We start from the raw sequence: 24,105 nt of genomic DNA, 5'->3' as shown, positions 1-24,105 counted from the left end.
ATGATGCAAGAAATGAGCTAAGGCAATGGACTGGTTATTGTAAAACAGGTTCTCTGGATAACTGTATCTGGAAGCTCCAAAACAAACACATAAGCAGTATACTTCACAGTCTAAGAAGGGATACAAAAGGAGCGCTAAAAGCGCTTTACTCAGTCTTCTCTTGTCGGGCGCTGTGACGAATGCCAGCCTCCGTAGTACCAAGGAGTCCAAAAGAAAATAGGAAAGGAAACTTCCAAGCGGACCACCCCTGCTCCGCTCCCCTGCAAAAATCCCCCACACCTGCTCCCCACAAGTCCGGCCAATCGACGGAACGCAGGTCCGGCCGATTAGCGGAACCGGGAGACGCAAATCGAGGCTTCGAGGGAAGGAAGAGAGGAAAGCCGGCAAGGAGGGAATTAGTAAGTCCAAAGTATTTGGTCCGCTCACAGCATATGGACGAAGGCTTAATGGGGGGGGTGTTGTTTTGGCTGCTGGTAAGGATCGAAGGAAAAACCCCAGCATAGAAACAGGAATGAAGAAGGTCCGGAGATAGCCGACACGAACGCTCGAGAACGGAACCCGAAAGTAAACGTCAGAACAAAACTATTGAGGGCTCAGCGGAAGTGACGCGTCGCTATGACTCGGAAACACTAGAGCACGAAGCGCCGTGAAATGGTGAAGTCAGGCTTTAAGCTCTGCCTGACTTCCCTCGCACATGCGCACCCTCGGGCAGCCTTCTTTGTAGGGGATCTCGGACCGGCCGGCGAGCTGGCAGGTGTGACAGTTATACTCCGAGCCTATTAACCCTGTCTTGGAGGACCGTCTTGTTCATCCCTTATTTCCTTTGAGGATATCTGGGACCTATTTACACTAACAGAAGTAGAGTCAGCCATTAGCAAGATATTACCTGCCAAAGCCCCAGGTCCTGATGGTCTACCAGGGGACTTATTTCTAGCTCACCAAGGTAATTGGGCTGCGTATATTCTCCTCCTTATTATTTCTATCGCTGGAGGCTGCCCGGTGCCAGACTAATGGAATGGAGCTGAGGTAGTCCCAATTTTTAAAAAGGGGGCCAGAGAAGACCCTTCCAACTATAGGCCAATCAGCCTTATAGGTGCAATGCAGAAGCTAGTTGGCAGGGTAATATTGCAGAGAATTCAACTGTGGGCAGGAGAAGATATTCTTTCACAATTTCAGGCTGGCTTTCGCTCCAAGATGGGAACGGCGGACCAGGTCTTTAGATTTCTCATGATTTACTGGAAAGTGGTGGTACTTGGTGGGAGCAGTCTTTATGTTGCTTTTATCGATCTGAAGACTGCCTTCAATCTGGTGCCTAGAGACAAATTGTGGCTTGTATTGAAAGGCATGGGCATCCCTTCATTGATTCTCAATCTACTCATAAGGCTACTTGAGGGAAATTATGCTCAGAGTAAGTGGGGCATGCAGGGACAGCTTACCAGTAGGATTCCAGTACACAGCGGAGTTCGCCAGGCTTGTGTGATGGCACCCACCCTGTTCTCATTATATGTGAATGGGGTGGTTACATTCCTGCAATAAACACCTGCAGATGCCCCGACCCTGGCAGGCAACAAGGTTCCTACTCTCCTGTTTGCTCACGACACGCTACTGATCTCAAAGACACCATCAGGTCTTCAGAAGCTTTTGCACAGGTTCCACCTTTTTTGTAGTACTTGGGGTCTTGTTATAAATACTTCTAAAACCAAGTTCAGGACCCTTAATCCTCACAAATCTTTTAAGAGTAATATCACTCTCGATGGGTTCTGTCTTAAGAGAGTCAAAACCTTTGACTATCTTGGGATACGCCTCTCTGACAAAGCCCAATGGAAATTTCATCTGGCTAAAATGCTTCTGTCTCACAAGCGTGCGGCTGGAGCGATAAGTAAAGAACATCGCCTGTCATATAGCAGGCCCATTGCCCCAGCCCTTGCTGTGTACGAAGCCAAGGCAGTCAGTTCGGCCCTCTATGGTGCCGAACTATGGGGCTTTAATAATCTTGACGACCTTGGTTGCTTGGAAAATAAGTTCTTTAGAGATCTCCTTAGGCTGCCCCAGGGGCACCTTTAATCCCCTTGTTATATGACTTGGGTAGGCGACACATCAAAGACCTGGCCAAACTTCGCCCTTTATTGTACTGGGCACGCCTTAGGCGCACTGAAGAACTTTCACATTTTGCTAAAGAATTTACTGAGGTAATGGCACTAGACACTAGCCAAAGCATAAAATGGATTTCCAATGTCAAGGATTCGCTGGTAGCCCTGGGGTTTAAAGAGTCATGGGCCTGCCAAAACCCTCAGTCAAAAGCTGATCTCAAACGTGCTTATTGGGTTTGGGTAGATGCTAGAGATCACAGTAATCCAAACCTAGGTAGGCTCACAGAAGAGTTTTTTCATCATAAACCATCTAGAGCATTTGAACCGTACCTAGATGTGATCCAGACCCCCAGAGACAGGACCTTATACATTCAATTCAGATTAGGCACATTTCCAGTTGCCGAATTCACTATGAAGTGGCGCTCTGGTAATCAGACCACTAAAGAATGCCTGTCCTGTGGGAATACCAGTGAGAGCATCGCACACCTTATGTTTGCCTGCCCTGCTTACTCCCGTATTAGATCGAGTTGGCTAGTGCCGATTTGCAAGCAGCTAGGCACTTCTAATTATTCTGATGCTCTCCGTATATTGAGAACAGATCCTAGAACTTTGTATCTCTGTGCTGTTGCTAAGTTTCTGGGACGAGCCTGGACAATTAGGCGCAGGGTCTACACGACGGGCTCCCTAAAACTGACTTGGCGCCAAAATGCATGCGCACTGTAAGATTAAGTTGAAATGCTGCCTTTTGATTTAGATAATGAATTTCTTCATTTTATACTGACCCCCCTGTTTTAAATTCTCTTTTAACCATATTGCCTATTTAGATAATCGTCACAAGCTTTACATTTTATTGATTCAGTGAGAATTGTGTTCCATGTTTTTATCTATTTTACATTTTTTGTTTGCCATGCTCCAAATTCAACTGTTATACCATTTTATCTATTTATGTATCTCTGGGTCTACACTGAATTTGTTACTGCTTTTATGATATTTATATCGAAATAAAGCTTGATTGATTGATTGTAATGTCCCTTCAAGGAATTTGGTTACGTTTATTACATCGCACTCTTGGGAGGTAGAGTCCAAAATCCAATGGAAATGCATTCGATAATTCTTAGTCTCCAGCGAATGTGAGGTTGCGCATTATTCGACTTCTGGGTCAGTTGAAGTTCTCATTTTTACAGTTTGCAGTCACAAACCGGAAAACATATCAAGTACTTTAATTATATAAAAAAAATAGAGCATTTTTGTTCAGTGGGGTTGCCCCGCGGGTTCGCTCGAGTGGAAGCAGCCAGATAGTTTTCATATGTGGAGCCCTTTTAAATGGGCAGGTATTGTCTGGTACTGAGTACCTACACTTCTTAATTTGAATTGGAGAGTAGCTATCAAAAATGCTAGCGCACCGTATCACATGCAAATAATGTTTTTCTTACAGTGTTGTATCCTATATCAAAAGCCTCCTTTATATTCCTAAAGCTAGCATGAAAAACTGACCTGGACTCATAACTTATGAATGGCGCCCTACTTTCTCTCAAATTCCCCCTAATGCTTCTCATCCTGACACACCTGTCTCTGAACACAGTCTACTGTGGCACTTATGTATTTGCCTTAATCTCTATTATTGCGTTTCTACAATTTTTCCACATCTCGTTTAGAAGATAATAGCACACTTTGTAAATAATACCCATGCATGCCCCCTAGCTCATTTTATTAACCACACCAACCATTTGTATGAACTCCCATACCCCCTAATAATAATCAAACACAACTCCTATTCATTTAATTTACCACAAAGAAACTTAAGTAAATGAATTGAATGGTTTACTCAATAGCAGAATATTAATCCAAATAGCTAACAATAAACACAAGAGTAAGCACTAACCTAGAGTTCCTGGAGCAGCGTTCTGCCTGGCGTAAAGCGCTTTATTGCCTTGTCAGGTGTAGTAATCACTTTATAAATACAATTACAAAAAGAAATTACTTTTTAGCAGTCCCCTGGCATCTTAATAGGCATAAATTGTTCCTTTAGAATTACACTATTTTTCCAGCAGTTTTAACAGTCAGTTGCATGTTCCTTGCTCTTTTTGTAAAAGCAGGTTTTACTCTGCCCTTTGTTAATGTATCATTTTTTTACTTTTTTAAAGCCTTAATTTACCTCTGAAATTCAGCATCAGTATCTTCATTTTAGGACTCTTTGACAGCCCACCAGGATCCGATGATGCCAAACTCATTGACATTTTTTACCCTGGCGATCAACAGTCTGTGACTTTTGGAAACAAATCCCGGGTTGGTCTTGGAGGCATGGAAGCAAAGGTAAGTGTGCATTGCTTTTATTTAGTATATGAACGCAAGATAAAGAGAGGTAGGTGTTCTAATAATAAACTTTGTTAATTAGTGGTTATTCTTTAGCTACAGAATTTCTAAGAAAGCATTGTCAAATGCCTGTATGCATTATTCTGTTTTTGTGAAGAGCTTTAAAGTTGTTTAATGTATAACTCATTGTTCTTAAGACTTAAATCTTATTAGAACAACTAGTTATGTATTGTATATTCTTCATTGATAGCTAAAAGTTAGAATAATTTCCTGCTGCATGTAGAGATGCCAAATCACTTCAAATCCACGTGCACATCACTATATCAACAAACTGTGAAAATCGAACACGTCCAGACTTTGCAAAAGATCCCCCCCCCACCCCAAAAGTCTATCACAGACATCATTGTTTTAATTTTAGACTGTCGATTGCACCAAAAAACACGTTCTCAAAGTTACATTACAGCACCCATAGCACCAATAGTTCTTTACCTGTCTAAGCAATGAGGAAAAGTACATCCTAGTAGGCTTGCATTATAAGAGTTAAAGAATCACCCTGTCATATTAAGGCTCCTTTGGCTTCCACTACTCATGATGCCTTGTACTGACAGTTACCTCATAGTCTGTCCTTTTTCCCCCTCTCTTGTGAAAGGGATCCTGGAACACACTAGATGTTTTCATACGTGTTTTCTGAGAAGCATCTCTTAAAAGTCTTTTGTTTACTTTCACTCAACATCTTTTTCATCTGACTAGCCGAGCAAATAATTTTTTTCTCCTATACTTTTCCTGTCTGCATGCCTTTTCTATTTAAGTGCTCATCCTGTAGAAGAAAAAAAGCTGCTATAGACATTCACCAAGCCGGTGTATGAATCATTGTGTCATGTTGGAGGATTTAAGGGCGGAAGAGTAGAAAAGGGCAAACAAGCCCTCTAGGAAGATCTGTTTCCATTGTGATGGTGCCTTTTACTTTAAAGTAATCCCCCCATATCCCCCACCCCTACCGCCCTTACTCTTGAGAAGGATGGCAGGGAGAAAAGGTCAGAAAGAGTTGGGAAAGACATAGGAAGACATTCAATGCCTCAGCCCAATTGAATCATCATTAAGTACCAAATCAGTGTTGAAGCACCACCATAACAAAGGGATGGCATCTCTTTCGCAGTCTATTCAATCCATCAATTCATGTTGTCACAACATTAATAGGTGTGTTACTGCCTTTGTGATATCTCTCGATGTCGCCTAGATCAATGGAGCTATTCTAGACGCAGTTTGGTCTCATAACATTTCCCTGGGAAAGAAAGTCCACAACATTCAGGCTGTGAGCTCGATCTTTTAACCTTGGTTCTGGATTTCACTGAGGTCAACTCTAAGCTTGCTGGGACTAATGGGCTTCTGCTGGTCGAGCACTCTAGGTGGCATATGCGGGCTAATCGGAAGGTACTGAAGTCTCTGTGGGCCCAACATGAAGGGTACCTCAGACCATTTTCAGATATAAGAGGAGACTGCAAAAGACTTACAGTGGTGGTTATTGGACAGTGATTTAATTTAGTGGCAGACCCCTTTTCATTCCCCACCCTGAGCTCACAGGGAGGACCGTGCATCACTACTGGGATGGGATGGCCATTTGCGAGAGAAGGAGATCAGAGGCTTTAGGCCCGGCAGAGTCCTGACTCTATATGAACATTCTGGAGCTGCAGGTCCTCTGCTTATCATTGAAAACCTTCCTTCTGTCCATCAAAGGGAAGCTGGAACAGGTACTCATGGGTAAAACCATCGCCATGTGGTACTGCAACAAACCGGACAAGACTGGGTCACATACCCTGTGCCAGGAGGCCTTGCACCGCTTGTCATTGCTGGACCGCTGTGGGATCTTTCTGGTGGTGAACCACCTGTCAGGCTCTTTGAATGTCCAGGTGGTCAAACTCAGTTGTTGATGCCTAGTGGATCATGAGTGGCAATTGCATCCGGAGGTGGCACGCGATCTCTTCAACGTATGGGGAGGACCTAGGCTCGATCTGATCGTCACCACCGAGAACGCGCAATGTCAACAATTCTGCGCATTTTAGGTTCCAAGATGTCTGTCTCTCGTATACTTGTTCTGCCTTGAGGGGAACTCTGGACCCCTTTATGACTTTCTGCTGATACCACTCCTGCCCAGAGTTCTCAAGAAGATCAGGACTGACTGGTCCCAAGTCACCATAGTGGCTCCAGATTGGGTACGGAGAATATGGTGTCCAGAACTCCTAGGAATTAGCATTTGTCCTCCAATCAGGCTGCACCTCAAAGAGGACCTGTTGTGACCGCAACAGGGCAAGGTTCTGCACACAGGCCTTCACATTCTCTACCTTAATGCTTGCTTGGAGATTGATCTGCGAAAGCTGAACACCTACTACCTTCCTCCCGAGTTGGGGGTTGTCATCTTGGCAGCCAAACGTCCCTCGACAAAGACTGTATATATCTGTTGTTGGGACAAATTTGTGGTTTGGTGCTGCACACACCAAATTGAACATCTTCAGGCAAAGTTATCTGATGATCTTTCATGGCAAGGGTTTGCTTTGGGCACAGTTAAGAGTTCTCTTTTGGCCCTTTCGACCTTCCTACCATTACCAGATCCACCCTCTTTGTTTAAGTCACCTGTTGTGATGTGATTTTTATAAAGGCTGCAACATATGTTTCCCCCTTCTCCCTCTGGAATGCCCCAATTAGACCTTAAGGTAGCCCTTACTTATCTGCTGTGCACTCCGTTTGAGTTGCTTCCCAGCTGTGCCTCATGGCTCCTTGTCATTAGCACTGTATTCCTCATCACCATCATCTCAACAGGGTGAGTGAGTGAGCTTCCAGCTCTTTGTGGCAATCTACCTTACACTACCTTCTTCCCAGACAAACTGGTTCTGATAACACTAGAATGATGTCTACCTAAAGTTGTGACGCTGTTCCGCGTCAGTCAAAATATCACCATGTTTGCTTTCTATGTTCCACATCACCCCTCTGAAGTGGAGGGGGCTCCATTGTTTGTATCTCAGAAGAGCGCTCAGCCGTTACATTATTCGCACCAATGAACAGCGAGTGGGTCAGCTCTTTTTAGAGTTCTCTGGAGCGAAAAAAGTCACAGCTGTGCTGAAGAGAATCATCTCCCACTGGATCGTGCTCTGCATTAAGATCTACTAAACGTTGGGCAAGAAGCTGTCTCTGGAAGGTCTGTGCGATCATTCTACCTGGCATGTTAAATCCATGACCTGGGCATTGGCCAGGCAGTTACTTGAACGATGCAGTTTTGTCTGGACAGCCAGGTCCTCAGAGAGGTGCATTGTGCCTGCTCAGTCCAGCGGGATTGGAGGTTTGGAGTCCGTTCAGACTTCCCTCCAAATACTGCTTTGGTATCCATTCAATTAAAAAGGTGAGGAATCTGCGGCTAGAAGTCTCTATCAGAACGCGCTGCTTGTCAAAGGTCCAGGCCCTGGGGAATAGTCAAAATGTGAGGAATCTGCTTCTAGATAGTCTCTACCAGAAAGAGCATTACAGAAGGTAAAAACCTTGTTCTTCAGGATTCATTAAAGTTTTGACTGGTGCCCCCATGTGTCCTAAAAATCTGCTTTTAAACCAAGAGCATTGCACTTGCCTATTCTCTGACATGAGTTTTTGTACTGTTTGAGGAGCCTGAGAATATCACACCAGACAGATAAACGCTTCTGGGGCTTTATGAAACAGAAGTTGCCTGGACTGAGAACCAAGCATTAGGGAAAGGTGGATCTGTTATTTGAAGTCACTTGTCCACCTTTAACTGCAGTTAGTAGCCCCAGCCTTTTTTCAAGGGAATGGAAGGGAGCTCTCCACAGGCAGGTTCAGTCTGACTGCACCTACGTGCTGGACTGTCAGTCCAATGCAGATTTGTAACTGCACTGTGAACAGTCTGTTGATTAAAAAGTGCACCAGGTGCTGAGTAGGACAGTGCATCCTTGGCATGCCCCCTGTCTTCACTTGTGCCTCAAACAGCTGTCATGTCTCCAAGCAAACCAGTGCAGTTAATCAGTTTTTTAGGTCTCGGCTAGCGTAAGACTACGCACATGCGCAGTCTCGCTTGCGAGATTTAATGAGATTGAGTACGTTTCACTTGCGAGTTTAAGCCCCGCCCCTCTTTTCCATTGGCTGGCGTCACCGTTCATGGTAAACGGTGGCCAGCCATTGGAAAAGAGGTGTTAGTGACGTACTCTTTTCTCTTTTGAAGCTGTCCCACTTGGACTGGCTTCCTTGGCTTACGTATGTGGTAAAAGCTTTCTAATCTTCTTTATGGAGCGAAACAGATGGCCCCATAAAGAAGATAAGAAAGCTTTTACCACACACGTACGTCAGGCCAAGCCCGTCCAAGTGGGACGGCTCAAAAGTTGTGGTGACTGTCTGATCAGGAGCGGCCCCAAAGCAGAGCGGAGGAAAGGGAGTCGGTGCGTCTAAGGCCTGGGTGAACGGGGTTAAGGGGGAGCCTGCATTTAGTGTGCGAACCCGTGAGGCCCGCCCGCACATGAGCCCTCTTTGGGACACGTTGTCGGTGCTCGCAGCTGCCCCGCTTGTCAGAGGGCAGCTGCTCCAACGGCATCAGTCTTCACTTAGCCGCCCTCCACCTGTCTCGTCCATCTCCGGAGCCCCCCTCCTCACCTCCCTTGAACCCCAGCCTGGGGGGATTCATTGCTCTGCACTTCCCCGCCCCCTCCCAAATCACCCTCCTCGTTAGAGTAGGACTCGAGGTGAGCTCACTGTTACACTGCAAGTAATACCGCATCACTTCCTTGTGAGTGTTTGGAGCTGAGGGGTGTGGTAGTTCAAGGCATAGTTGGTGTAGTTTGTTTTAAATTTCACCAGTCAATTGTTTTACTGATGTGCAGATTACTTATCTTACTACATTTTTCAGGGTCCAAACTCCCGGGCAATTATTGCTTTCTTTAGCATGTGGGTTTAGAGTGGCTGCCTCTCTGCCCTTTTGTACCTCTCAACTTGCCTGCCCTTCCCTTCCTTGGAGGTGAAGCGGTGCACACTAAAAGTCGGGCACCTCGTGAAACTGGCTCCAGTCCTCCTGTGTTGTATATGCAGAGTACCTGAGGCGCCAGTGTCCGTCCGAACTTTAGGGAGATTAAAGATGCTGCAGATTCTCAGATCACCCTGTGACGTCAGTAGAATAATCATTCAAAAGCCTGTAGATATATCTCTTCCATTTCATACACCATGCCAAGAAATAGGATTTGATGACTCTATCAGTAGAAGATCTGGGGCTGGTCTGAGCCTCCCATCGCTGCCAGGGTTGGGGGTTGGTGCATGGGGGTCTTCACTGTTCGGGGATGAGAGAGTCATGAAAAGTGTTCAGAAGGAGGCTTGTCTGGCTTCAGCATTATCCGGCAGCCAGATTGTCGACCTTAGCCAACATTCTGTGTTTCGCTGACTCATGTGACCAGTTAGTTAACCATTACGGGAAAATTATCTTGACTGGCACTAACTCCTGCATCCTTGTCCTCACTTCTATCATTTTTAAGGATTCTTTACACTTTAATCTTCTCCATGTCCTTATCATGTCCTGCATCGCCGGATTAGATTCTTTGATATCCATCAACAGCTTCCACAAAGCCCAGGACACTAAACCCCCCCCCCCAAGCCCTCTCCTAATTAGAGCTGAGAAGGCAGGATGTGAAGGTGCCCTCCACCCCACTATCTACATCCCTCCTCCCTCATGCCCCGGGCCTCTCTCCCTTCACCCATCTCTTCCTTCACCAGTACCCTCTCCGTGCGTCCTCTCCCCCATCTGTCTTCCGTCAGCCCCCTGAGAGTGCTGCAGCAGGAGGAAGGGGAACAAGGCGAGTGAAAAGTGTGGGGACACTTGGAGTGGTGACACCAGGGGGAAGTTAAGGTGATGGGTGTGAAGTGAGGGAGGTGTTATGCTGGGTGATTGAGGAGGTAGCTAGTGGGATAAAGATGAAGAGTTGCGGGGCAATAGGGCAAATAGGATGATTGATAATGGGATAAGGCAATGGGGATACTAGGGTAAGCTTGAGGGCCCGCGTGAGTGGCATTGAGTGATGAGGACTTTGGTCTTGAGCACACAGCAGAATGTACACTGTTATGCACCATGTATTCTTTGAGGCGAAGGCATTAATACTGCACATTCACAATAATACTAGTCAGTCTTATTTATCTATGACATTTCTGAATCCTAACAGGATTCTATACTTTATTCTTGCTATGACGACCAGATTGTGTGTGTGTGTGTGTGTGTGTGGGTTTGTGTTACTATCCTTGTGGGGACTTGGGTGTGATAACACACTCACGCTGTGGGGACTTGATTGCACTGTGGGGAACTGAACCCAGGTCCCCACAAGGTAATGTCCTTTAAATGATAAAAATGGCTTCAGGAACATCTGTCAATTTTTACAACTTTTTAAAAAATTGTCTTGTGGGGACCTGTGTTTCAGAAAGTGTGTTTATATGTTTGCTCCCTCTGCCCCCATAGACAGGAGGTGGTACTGCCGTCTTAAACACACTTTGCATTTAAACACACTTTGTTCACCAGGAACACAAGTTAGCAGCAGAAAGCACACAGACATTTCAAAGGAAAAGCTGCAAAACCCGGGGTTAAAACATATTTTTCATGCAAAGTAACATTTTCCCCATTTAATAAAGTAAAACTTTATTTACATGAAAGTTTTGCATTCAGACTATTTGAGTTTAAAAATTGTTAAATGTTGTTACAAGCAATTTGGATACGATTTGAATCCCAGATTACATCACTATTGTGGTATGATCCTCATCTGCAATTAAAGAATGATGGTGCATTAAAACATGATACAATATAAACTGATCTGATTGTTTATTACAAATTTGATTACATATTAATATGCACTTTGGAATACGTTCTTAAGATGATGGCTAGATGAGTGAGTGCCTAGAGTTGCATTGTGCTAACAGCTATGCTCTCTCAGATGCTGAACTGCAGTAATGTCATGCCCACAGCAATGGGAAGTTGAATTTTAACAGAAAAAGCATGTTCTTAGAACATTAGTGACATTCCTAAAAAATATAATCAAATATTGCCATAAGTTGAAATTACATTTAATTGAATTGCTTAATTTTCAAACTGTTCCTAATGCTTTACAAATTAAATCAGCTTCATTCCCATAGAGGGGTGAAGAACAGTCATATAACAAGCACTGGCAAAGCCAACAGGTATCACCTACAAGACAGCTACTGGCTTTGACAGAGTTTTATTGCCCTGTTGTACAGCAGCATGCCTGCTCTGCCTCATGGATGAAATTGAAATAAAAAAAATTTTTAAAGCACTATGATGCAACCAAAACAGACCACATAATGACATTTATTTTTATTGCTGGCAGTAGGGTGGGGGCGTGTGAGGGGTCAACACTATCAACGGAGGGGGTGGGGAAAAGAAAAATCATTTACGCTGCCAGTAGTGATCACAGTATATAAAGAAGTTGTCAGAGCCTCCTTGGCCTTATTCAATTATAAAATGCAGACTCTGATATATATTAACCGTAGTGAAGTAGGTGCAGAGGCACAGTCCTAGTTCACCCTAATTAGTGGGTATGTTTTAAAAGCCAAAAAAGGGGAGGTGTATAGGAGACCAAATCCCTAGCTTGCGTTTGGGCTCACAGTGCCCTTTCTACTGCATTGGCACCCACACTTATTACTGTTGGACATAGTGCTTCAGCTAAGGTGCACATTTCTGCTGTAAAATGGGCACCCTCATGTTGATGTCCACTTCAATTTGCCCTTCCTGTGCATTTAAATATAGTTTACCTTCCAAGATCATACTAGTTTAACTACAACATACTGCAGTAGCATAGGCTGTGCTCAACCACCTGCCTTATGAGTGAGAAGGTCTTCAAGTCGGAAGGGTGGAGAGGATGTGATGTTATGCTAGAGCTGCAAACCTCAAACGCATTTCTTGACGTTAGCTTGACATCCTGTGATTCTAGTCAAATCACTTAATTTCCCTGTGCCTAAAGAAATAGTACATGACTTAACTGGTGCTCATGTAAAGTGCTTCAAAGTGGAGTGACACAAGCATAGCACTAGTGGGAATGAGGCATTAGCAGAAGTATGTGAGAAGTGGCTTCTGTTGCTTCACCATTTATTTATTTATAAAGTTTTATATTAATTTATTTAAGCAATGTGTAGAGCGCGCAAATACCCGTGGGTGTCTTGGCGCTGTAGACGGGAGAGGCAGTAGTGAAGTGGTGTGCTGCTCATTGGTATTTATTAGCTTCCTGAAAGCCGGCAGGTATTTATTAGCTTCCTCAAAGCCGGCAGCGATGGACAGGATTTAATTTGCTGAGGGAGGGTGTTCCACAGTCTCGCCGGGGCAACAGTCAATCGTTTGTCTCCCCAGGAGACCTTCTTTGTGCGTGGGATCATGATGAGATTGGCTGTTGAGGATGGTAGGTTTCTGCTAGGTAAGTGAGCGCAAAAGGCTTTCTTTAGAAAGTCCGGACCTGTGTTAAGAATGGCCTTGAAGACCATGCATAGAGCCTTGAATTTTATGCGACTTGTGATTGGAAGCCAGTGCAAGTTTTGCACCTCCAAGGAGATGGATTTGTACTTGGTGTACCTGTAATTAACCTTGCAGCAGGATTCTGTACCATCTGTAGTTAGTTAGTTAGTGATTTTTTCTGGACATTCAGGAGCAGGCCATTGCAATAATCAATTTTGGACATAACAAGGGTGCTAATCAGGGTTTTTCCTGCGCTTGGTGGAAGGAAGTATAGCAGTTTCTCGATCATTCTAAGAGTGTAGAAGGAGGACGAGACAATTGCATTGGCATGAGCTGAGAAAGTTAGTTTATCATCAAACATGACGCCCAAGTTTCTTACTTTCGGTACTGGAGGGGTGAGGTGGAGGGCCCAGGGTGGTAGGCCACCAAGTGGGGAACCATGTTGGCTGTAGATTGCCAAAGATCATAATCTCCGTTTTTTCTGAGTTTAACTTTAGGCAGTTTTTGGCCTTCCAGGAACTGATGACGGGGAAACCAAATTGAAAACTGGCCGCCATTGCTCCTCCATCGTTAATTGCGAGCACCAGCTGTTCGTCATCAGCGTAAGATGGCAACCCCATCCCATGGGCTTTGATGACCTTGGCCAGGTCCGACACATAGATATTAAACAGTGGCGGACTCAAGGATGAACCTTGTGGCACACCACATGGGAGCGTAAAAGACGGAGAGTTATATTCGCCGAGACTCACTAGCTGAGTGCGGTTGGCCAAGAACGACTCCAGTAAATCTTTGACTTTGAGTTTAATGCCCATATTTGAGACACAGTGATTCAGGGTGACGTGATCAACCGTGTCGAAAGCTGCTGACAAAATCAGTAATATCAGAACCTTGGTCTCGGGTGGCTCTAATCTCGTCTGCAGCTTTGATAAGGGCGGTTTCTGTGCCGTGGCCTTTCCTGAAGCCAAACTGTGTTTCATCCAGGAGATTGTTTATTATTTTTCAAAAGTTTTTGCTTGAAAGGGGAGGCTTGTGATGGGTCAGTAATTTTTTGTGTCTGGTGGGTCGAGATGCTGTTTCTTCAGCAGAGGTTTGATGGTTGCCTTTTTCCAGGTTGCTGGGTAGATACCAGTGTTGAACATGGCATTACAGATGTCTGTGAGTTTAGGGGATAGTTGGTGGGGAAAAAGTTTTGATACCGAGGCTGGGCAAGGATCTGTAGGGGAACCTGATTTGATGGTGAGAATGAAGTCCTAGATTTGTGTGGATGAAACTTATTTGAATTGCGAAAGGGATGGAGACTTGCTGCAGTCAGTTGGGGTTGGCAAATCATTTTTTGGTTGCAAAACCTGTAGTCCAACAGTGCCTGAACAGCCATGTAGGTATACTGGAGATCCTTGGGCCATTGAAAAGAAGCAGAAGAGGCAGTGCTTTTGGAAGGCATAGCTTGAGCAGCCTTCAGCCCTAGAAAGCAAAGTATGGAAGAAAAGCAAGGTGGGTCTAATTGGCCCATTAAAAATACATACCAAGACCGCCAATTAACTGCAAGGGCTGGGATCAGCAGTCTCTAAGCAGCCTGATGGAAAGAGCAAATCCTAGCTGGTCACATGACTACCTTCTCCTGCCACTAAATGTTTTGGCCTAGAAAGGTCTGCAACCAGCACCCTTCTCCAGTGCCATAGACATATAGAGTTCATTGATTACTTATATGTACAACTACCACATCTGAATACTAGATCTTTGATTATGAAATACTCGCCAGAACAGCTGCACCATTTTATTATTACAGCTTCACCAGCCCTGAAATCATTATAATCTCCCTAAAAAAATCTAGGGATTCTAAACTCTCACCATTTCTCTACCAATTGTGAGTGTAAAACTAAATGTGCGCGAAACTTATAGAATGTACAGTATTGCCTTATTATTGCTAGAAATGTCACCAGACATTCCTAGAACCTCACCAACTCAACTTGATTCAGCCTGGCTTTAGACTATCCCATTGCCGCTCAAACCTGAGTCACTACCTTCTCCCTTCCAACGTTTTACCACATTAGCCCACAGAATTACTCCCTCAAACTCACCAATAGAACTAACGGTAGAGTGCATGTCTCACTCATTATCCATAAGAGTAATATTCAAATTCTCAAGCTTACTATCTGTGGCAGAAACTCTTTTGAACCCTTGGAAAGACCTTCCCAACCTTTCCATCAAAATACGAACTTGCTCTTACCCACCTAGTCCTGCACAAAGCTTATTTGAAGACTTCTCTCTTAACCAACTTATTCCTCACTTCCAGTCCCCTGCTACCATAGAGGATTCAACTTCAGGCTACAGACCAAATGATCCCATCCTTCAAAGAGTTATTTGGCAAATGCCATCTCAATAGCCTAGAAATAGCAATCACTGCATTCCTTTAAACCAAAGGCCATTGTTTGACCTCATAGTTCACCATGTAGATAATATCACCCCTGCCATTTGGTATGACCATCGCACTATCTTTGACAACTATTTTCTTCAATATAGTCCTCCATGTACCCAGCACAATCACTAATAAACACCCCACCTCCTATTTCTGCTCCAAGAAAGAAATCAAGTCAGATTGATTCAAATACATTCTGGAGAAAAGTCTCTCGACAGTCATCGCCACTAATTCCCTTCAATTCATCAAGAACCCCATGGACTCCACAATTTCCCTTACTGCTGATTCATGTTCCGCCACCTAAAGGAATCTAAAAGTAATCTACACAATATGTAGTACTCAAAAGTGCTGAAACTGCTAAAAAAGAAAATCCATTAACAGGAATCCGTCTGTTTTCCTGCACTTCCCTCAAACATGCCAGAACCACTTATATCACCAGCTTCAAAACCAAACATGATTTTTATTTGGGCAAATCTAAAATGCATCGACCTGTCCCTGAGATGTTGTTAAAATGTTTAGGAAAGTTTCCTTACCTTCAAATGTTAAAATGGTTTGGCTGCCTTTCATCAGCAGCTCATAATGCAAAAGTATGCCCCAGCCAGACCCTTGCATTTCATCAACTTCAACCTCCTCCATACTCCCAAATCCAATTGCAGTTCACAGGAGACAGATGCTTCTCAGTTGTAATGCCCCTCCTGTGGAATAGCCTTCTCAATTATGGATGGCATTCAGGCAATGCCGCCCTATGGACTTGCCTGACAATTTAGTATGTGAGCCTGTTTGATGGCCAGCTGGGCTAGTTTTTACTGTTGATTTCCCTGATATCACAGCAAGCATTGGCTGCAGCAAACACAAATGCATGCAGTCTCCCATATTTCGCCAAATACCCAAACAGCATGTCTTTGCAAGTTCAGACTGGCCTGATTTGCAAGTGTGGGGGTTATCTGGTTCACTGATAGGGGACACTTTTATTTTTGTACCTAGACCAATTTTTCGTTCTGGTCCAACCCTGGCTCAAGACCACAAAGTCTACAAACCCTGCATTATTTAAATTGTTTCCCACCAATCAGACTCTGCAAAAGTCTGCTAACAAAGCCATAACTCTCCATTAGGCTTAGAGCCACCATTCCCAGCAAACTGCATCTTTTGACCTGGTTCCAGTAAATTGGACAGAGCAAGGCATTGCTTTAAACCACTCCCTGGTTTGTTCTCTACGGGCATCATGGTAGGCCCTAGGCCCAAATCCTCTTCTACCTGAACAGCACCAAGCACCTGCAGGGTAATGGTGCCTCTTGTCAATCTACAGTTTGAACATATCTCTTGGGCCATTAAAACCAAAGCCCTCAGCTTACCACAATAAGACCCTTCTTGAAAACTTCACTACAAAACTATGCAGACATCCATGGACTAATGAATGCACATAAGTATGTAACCAAATCATAAACACCCTGGTACTCCATGTTGATCGACATCAATCAGCATTTATTAATAAGAAAAAATGGAAGAAAATCTGGCCTACCAATTAACTCACTCTGCTAAAATCCACACATTCGCATCAATACTAATAAATATGCAGCAAACAAAAGTAGAATGCTCTTCAAGACAATTAACCATTTCACCAAACCCTACCAGGCCGACAAATACCACATTCAATAGACAAGTGCAATGCTATCATCCTCTTCTTCACTGAGAAAGGTGTAAATATTTTGACAGCACCTGGATTATACTTCAACAAAATGCTTTTGGAAAGTCCCCTTTCACTCCCTATGCAAAGTAGCCCGCCCTAAAATCATACTAACATTTCGGCCATTACTGTGTCTGTGACCTTTCATGTTTTACCCGCTTGGCTCTGGCACGATTTGTGCTACATATATACAAACATACATACATATATACAAGTATACATACATGGACACATGCATACTAACAAATGCATGCATACATCCATCCATCCATATAAACAAACATACATGCATATAGTTATCAAGTAATTCTACAGTCAGCTCTCATCTCATCTGCTTTTCTCACTGTGATGTCGTAATACTATATCTGTCAGGGTAAAAATAAAACTACAAGTTTCAGAATGTGAAAAATAAAACAATACAATGCTGAGAAACAATGCCAGCACCACATAAAAAATATTCACAAACTTCTAGCTATAAAATTTAAAATGGGGGTAAAAGCCCACACATATACAGACTAGTTCAAGTTTCAAAAATTATTTCTCACTAATACGGATAGACAAAATATTATTCTAAATGCGATTCGAAATTACACTTATTGCATTTACTAGGAATGTGAATATAATGTAGCGATTTGATTTTTAATTTTATTCTTAAATGTACCTTAGATTAACAAATGGATTTTCACAATAGATTCCAAAGTAAAAATATCAAGGCTCAAATGCACGCTTTCAAGAACCGGGGAATGAAAGTTCCTGTGCCTCTGCCCCTGTCATTTCAGCCAACTAGAGAACATGCAGAGAATGTGTGAATCATTCATGACTGAGGACGAGTGGCGCGTCCTTCTCCTGAAGTGCCCCATCCTTTGTGGTAGCCCTCCCACACAGTTAGGTTGATGCAGAGGCCAGAGCCTCCTCTGTCTGCCTTTGTCCTGACTACGGCCGTGGATCAGGTGTGAATGGGCGCGCTCCCAGGTTCAGCATAACAAAGGGCTGAGAGCTGGACGCTCTCAGCTTCATTCCGACCTGGCCAGTTCACACCCTGAGCCAGGGCGTGCACAGCAGCAGCAAGACATCCCGGGGCAACGCTGCCTCCCAGACTGTAGTCTGGAGGAGTGGATTCAATGGGCGAAACATAAAAGCTGACTCTGAAAAACAAACATTTGAAACACATCACTTTAACTTCTCAATCTTTCATTGTGTGAAAGTATACTTCGGAGACCAACACAAGGATATCAAGTGCATCTTTTTATAAAAGACTATGGCAAAAAATATCTTTCTCAGGTTAGGGCCTTTTTGGCTACTTGTAAAATGCTGCTAGCATCATTTTTATTTTACACTATGTTATGTTATGTTATGTTATGTTAATATCATTTATTTTGCGCACAGATGCTCCAGCTAAGGAGCGTCCTGGCGCAAGGAAAAGGTGAACATAACACAACGCAAAAGGAAACAGAAAAGTGAGTGAAAAATGAATTAAAACAGGTGAGTTTTCACGGTCCTACGGAATGCTAATAGATCCTCTAACAGGCGGATTTCTAAAGGGAGGGAATTCCAGAGAGCCGCAGCTCTCACACGAAAGGAGCGACCGCCCATCCGGCTAAGCCTGAAACGCGGGACAACCGCAAGGGATTGCCCAAGAGATCTAAGAGAGCGAGTCGGGACATAGGCGGATAAAAGATTATTGAGAATCTCAGGTGCCGACCCTTTTAAAATTTGAAAAGCAAGGCTAAGGGCCTTAAAATGGATTCGACTTTTGATCGGTAACCAATGTAGGGACCGCAGAGTATTGGAAGTGGGACAGGACTTTGGCAGACCCACCACTGCTCTCGCAGCCGCGTTCTGTACGCGCTGCAGGCGAACGATCTCAGATTGGTTAACTCCCAGCAGGAGCGAGCTAGCATAGTCCAGCCGGGAGATAATCGTCGCTTGGATGACCAACTGTCTTGTCGGAGCATCAAAAAATTTGAGCACCGGCCTTAGCCCACGCAGGACACCAAAACAGCATGCCGCCACTCTCTTAGTATGGGTAGTGAAGCAGAGGGTGTGATCTAACCACACTCCCAGGTTTCTAAGTTCCATCACTGGTGTAGGGGCCGGCCCTAGCTCGAGAGGCCACCAGTTGTCCCCAAGCTAATTTAAAATTGAAAAATACTTGGGGGGCCTAATAAATTGTGACCGGAACGTTTAGATTGCTAACACTTTTGCTCCTTAAAACATGGGTTCTATTCGTGCATTCAGCACAAGACAAAAATATTTTGCGCAGTCTCTTTATCTCCCTTCTTAACTGTTCTACTCTCCAAGTCCTTATCACATAAATAAACTTCTACAATAAAATCATTCTTTAAACACCGTAACACTATTTCTGGAATTATATGTCCGAGCTTCAGCAAATGCAAAATAATTACGTGGCAACAGGATAAGGGGAGAGGAAAGTATAAGGAGATTGGCGGTGGTGGTATTATGACCAAATCTACCGACTTTGGAGCTGGGAAACCATGTTAGAGGTCTCTTGGTATCGGCTCAGCTTCTTATGATTCTGGGCAAATAATCTAACCTCCCTGTGCGAACGTGACTTTGTGTAATGTAATTGGTGCTCAAACAAAGCATTTAAATGATTTTGGGTAGAGTTTGAGCTATATGCAACTACAAATTTCAAAAAAGCAACAGAACTTTTTTTCTGATTAGTTGCATTCAAACCCTGGAAAAAGCATGAGGAGTCATGAGAAGGAGATAAGGGAAGGTTGACATGGAAAGACATATGTGGGAAAAGTAAGACAACACAAACCAAGCATTAGCAAAGCCAATAGGTCTTACCTATGCAAGAGTGATTGGATTTGCCTATGTATTTTAACCATGTTGTACACAAGCGTGGCTGCTGTTCATCATGGCTAAAAGTTAGAGATATAGAAAGAGTGGACTGAAGGGTCGTAGAGTGGAATGGTGAACAGTGGAGTAGAGGGTTGTGGCATAGTGTCATGAATTGGAGCAGCAGAGTGGAGTCACATAGAGTGGTGTACACTAGAGACGTAGCGTAGAGTGAGGTGGTGTGGAATGCATAGGTATAGAACGTTGCAGGGTATAGTGGCATAGAGTGCAGTGGCGTAGAGTACAGAGGCATGGTTTTCAGTAGAGTGTTGAACAGTAGAATGCAGTGGTGCATGGTGGAGTGGTGCAGGGTGGAGTAGTGCAGGGAGTAGTGTTGCAGAGTAGAATATAGGGCTGTAGAGTGCAGTGGCATAGAGTGCAGTAGCGTAGAGTCGAGTGTTGCAGAGTGCAGTGGCATAGAGTGGAGTAAAATGGAGTGACCGTGTCTGACTGATGCGTCTACTGTAGGGGCTTGTGTTTGACCACATGGTCACAGGTTCAAATCCTTGCAGGTCTACTCAGACTTTCATCCTTAGGTCGATAAAATGAGTACCATTGAGTTGGGTTACAATAAACATCTGTTATTCAGCACCAAAAGGCCCTTCTGGGTGAATGTGCGCTTTACAAATATACATTACGTTATGTTAGAATTGAGTGGTGTATAGTGCATTGGCCTAAAATGCAGTAGTGTAGAATAGAGAGGGATAGAGTTCAGTGGAGTAGAGTGCGGTGGTGTAGAATGGTGGAGAATGCAGTGGCAAAGAATGTTGAGTAGAGTGGTGTAGAGTGCAGTGGCATTGAGCGCAGTGGTGCATAGCCGAGTGGTGCAGAGGAGTGTGGAGGGGCCTCGAATGCAGTGGCATATAGTGCAGTGGTGTAGACTTCACCAGTTTATAATTTAGTGGCATATAATGCAGTGTCATGCAATGCAGTGGCATAGATTAGACTGATGCATAGAAGCATGTATTGGTGCATGGAGGAGTGGACCAATGTGGCATGGAGTGCAATGGCATAGAGTGCAGTGGTGTCGATTAGAGTGACAGAGTAGAGTGGCAGAGAGTGCTGTGCAGTGTAGTGATGCAGAGTTCAGTGGTGCAGAATGCAGGGATACAGAGAAGAGAAATGTAGAGTGCATTGGCAGTTGTGCAGTAGTGCAGAGTAGATTGTAGTTGAGTTTAGTGGCAGAGAGTGCAGTGTTGCAGAGTAGACTGCCGTAGAATGCAATGGTGTAGAGTGTCTCAGAGTGCATTTGCATAGAGTGCAGTGACGTAGAGTAGAGTGGCATATAGTACAGTGGGGCATAGTAGAGTGCAGTGGTTTATTCTACAGTGATGTAGAGTGCATTGGCATAGAATGTAGTAGCATAGAGTTCAATGGTTTAGAGTAGAATGGCATAATGTGCAGTGGCAGAGTGGCACTGAGTGGAGTAAAGTGGCATAGCTTGCAGTGGTATAGAGTTCAGTGGCATAGAGTAGTTTTTTTAGTAAAGTGAAGTGGCATAGAGTATAGTGGTGCAGAGTAGAGTTGTGGCATAGATTGCAGTGGCATAGAGTAGATTGTTTCAGAATAGAGTGAAGTGGCATTGAGTGGAGTGGTGCAGGGTAGAAAGTCGTAGAGTGCAGTGGTGTAGAGTGGCATATAGTGCAGTGGCTTAGAGTACAATGGGGTAGAATATAGTGCAGTGGTTTAGACTGCAGTGACATAGAGTGCATTGGCATAGAGTGCAGTGGGAAAGAGTGGAGTAGGCTGACGTAAAGTGCAGTGGCATAGAGTAAAGTGAAGTCGACTAGATTGTTTCAGAGTAAAGTGAAGTGCCATAGAGTGTAGAGGCACAGAGTGAAGTTGAGTGGCGTATAGTGCAGTGGCATATCGTGCAGCGGGGTAGAGCAGATTGAAGATATATAGAGTGGAGGGTTGATTCCTGTATGAGATGCAAAGCGCTTTGACCTAACAGTGTGCCACTGTGAATTCACCATGATGTCATAATTCATGACGCTGAGCAGGGCTATACAGTCAGGCCTGTGACTGGCAAGACTGTTAGTCGGACATTACTTTCAAGACCATAAGGGGAACTGGCCCTCGCTGACGAGGAACCAGACTCTCTAGCCATGGGACCCGGGGCCTTTGGATTTCGCAGGCGGAAGAGGATTCTGCTGATAGGCCTCTGCTTGCTGACCTTGATGTGCCTGGGGTCCGCGCTCTACCTGTACAAGCACTTACAGGAGAAAGTGCAGAGCTCCGTGAACCTGCTCCTGGAGTTCAAGCCGCTGCAGGAGACGCTCTTTGCGCAGCTGGAAGGGTCGGATGAGGAGCGGTCCAGGATGGAGCAGTCCCTCCAGAAGGAGCGTGCAGAGCACAAAAAGACCAAGGACGATTTTGTAGTACTTAAATCTGAATTTCAAGAAGCCCTGAGCAAAGAGAAGGAAGAAGCCATGAACCACTTCGTCGCCCTCCCTTCTCACCACAAGATCCTGAAGAACCAGCATGAAGGAGTGAAGCAGCAGCTCCTGGACTTGCAGGAGCAGTATAACTCTCTAAAGCTGGAAAACCGGCGAGCATTGGGGAGCCACAACCAGAAATATGCCCAGCTGCAGCGGGAGTATGAGGAACACCTGGGGATGATGCTGGCTACGATATCGAAACTAATGGAAGAAAGTATGCTTCTTAGCAATGCACACGAAGAGCTCCGCTCTCAGCTGCTTATTGCGCAGGAGCAGCTGAATCCAATGCGCCGGATGAAGGAAGTTCTTCAGAGGATACCAAGCTTCAAGCTGTTCACAGCCCTGAAGAACCAGCAATTCCAATCACAGGCCCCAGACAATAAGCGTTCCCGAGCCTCTGAAGCTGAATTGCAGCGTACTCCCGAACAGACTGGCCTACAAGTGAATACTCTGGAGACGCCGACAGACTCTGGGAAGAAAACCCCAAAAGGTGCTGTCTGGACTACAGAATCCCGCCGAAAATTATTGGTACCCCAGACAGGGTCTCTTGAAGTTCTGCCACAGCCAGCCTTGCCTCTGTGGCTAGCGAAGCATAGAGATGGCAGTGCCCTACGTTTCTAGAGGACAGTGGATAGCATCCAGGCTGGAGACGAGATGCTAAAAGAATGAAAGACCATAAACTTCACCATTGGGAACATGACTATTGGATATGACAAACTGACCTGGACGGTGGACAAGAATGTGATGCCTTTCTGCACTGTTGGTGAGTACACAAGAAATCTGACCCTTGAAGCTGATCAGATCTTTTTACCACTGGTGCCACGAGGCCTAAAAATAAAGATTTTTTTTTTTAGATGCATCAGATGTCTGATTTATTGTTAGATGCTAAATGTTATTGTTGGATGCTAAATCCTCAGAGGGTGTGTAAAATATGAAGTCCAGGTGCTCAAATATTTGTCAAAGGTCACACCCACTTCCCCCTGGCTCCGCCCACTTCCTCCAGTGTGGGCCCTTACCTCCCCATACCCCCCTCTGTTCTCTCCACCAGACCTGCAAACGCCCTTACATCTCCCTCCCTCCTGCTGTCTCCACACACCTGCGCACTTTCCCCTCTTGCGCTCAGCCTCTATCTAGGCAAGCTCTAACCCCCCCACCACCTTCTAATGTCTCCAAGGCCTGTAAACTTACCCTCTCCTGCGGCGTGTCCCCATCTCTTCTGATATCTACTTGAGGCCTCCTCTCCCTCAGCCCTGATTATGACTCCGCTCCCCCATGTCAAATTCTCACCTGGTTGTCCCCTACTTTCCTTCGGGTCTTTTCGCTATGCCTGACACCGCCCCATCTTACACACCCTTCTAATCCCTCCCTCCCGCAGGCCTGCACACGCTCCTCTCTTCTGCTTTCTAAACAGACTCGCTCCTCTTTCCTGCTCTCTTCTACAGGACTGCCCTGCCCCCCCTTTTGGTCTACAGTCTCCTGACATCACCTGCCCTCCTCAGCCCTCTCCAGGCAGGCCTCCAAACTACCATTTCTCACGCTCTCTCCTCTGTCCATACTGGGAGGGATTTCCGGGACGGCCCCACCCCCTCTTTTCAACCTTCTCTAGGAATGCACTACATCCCCCCTTGCAGGGAGGCTCCCCAGTGTGACGTCAACTCACCGCCTCACTCTACAAACTAACCACTCACAAGCAAGGACATCATGTACCAGGACATGCCTGCCAACAAGTCCTTCACCTACATCGACCCTCAAACACCCCTGGAAGGCTGCAGCCAGGTCCGTGGACTGATGCCTCGTGATACTTGCAATGTTCT

The 24,105-nt window shown here is 44.9% G+C and overlaps 1 protein-coding gene and 1 pseudogene across 2 annotated transcripts in view; both read left to right on the top strand.

Annotated features, from left to right (window-relative positions):
• The window catches only part of ALDH18A1 (aldehyde dehydrogenase 18 family member A1), a 508,980-nt gene that overhangs the window by 271,755 nt on the left and 213,120 nt on the right, over positions 1–24,105 (top strand). For both annotated transcript variants that reach the window (XM_086922580.1, XM_086922579.1), the window contains exon 8: positions 4,279–4,403. In XM_086922580.1, the coding sequence (XP_086778706.1) occupies positions 4,279–4,403 (125 nt within the window). The remainder of the gene's footprint in view (positions 1–4,278; positions 4,404–24,105) is intronic.
• Positions 21,959–22,960, top strand: LOC147711859 (Golgi integral membrane protein 4-like; annotated as a pseudogene).

Source organism: Lissotriton vulgaris, chromosome 5 (assembly GCF_964263255.1).
Source record: "Lissotriton vulgaris chromosome 5, aLisVul1.2, whole genome shotgun sequence".
NCBI classification, from domain to species: domain Eukaryota; kingdom Metazoa; phylum Chordata; class Amphibia; order Caudata; family Salamandridae; genus Lissotriton; species Lissotriton vulgaris.
Note: the sequence above shows the minus strand (reverse complement) of the source record. Positions and strands in the feature narration are given on the sequence as shown.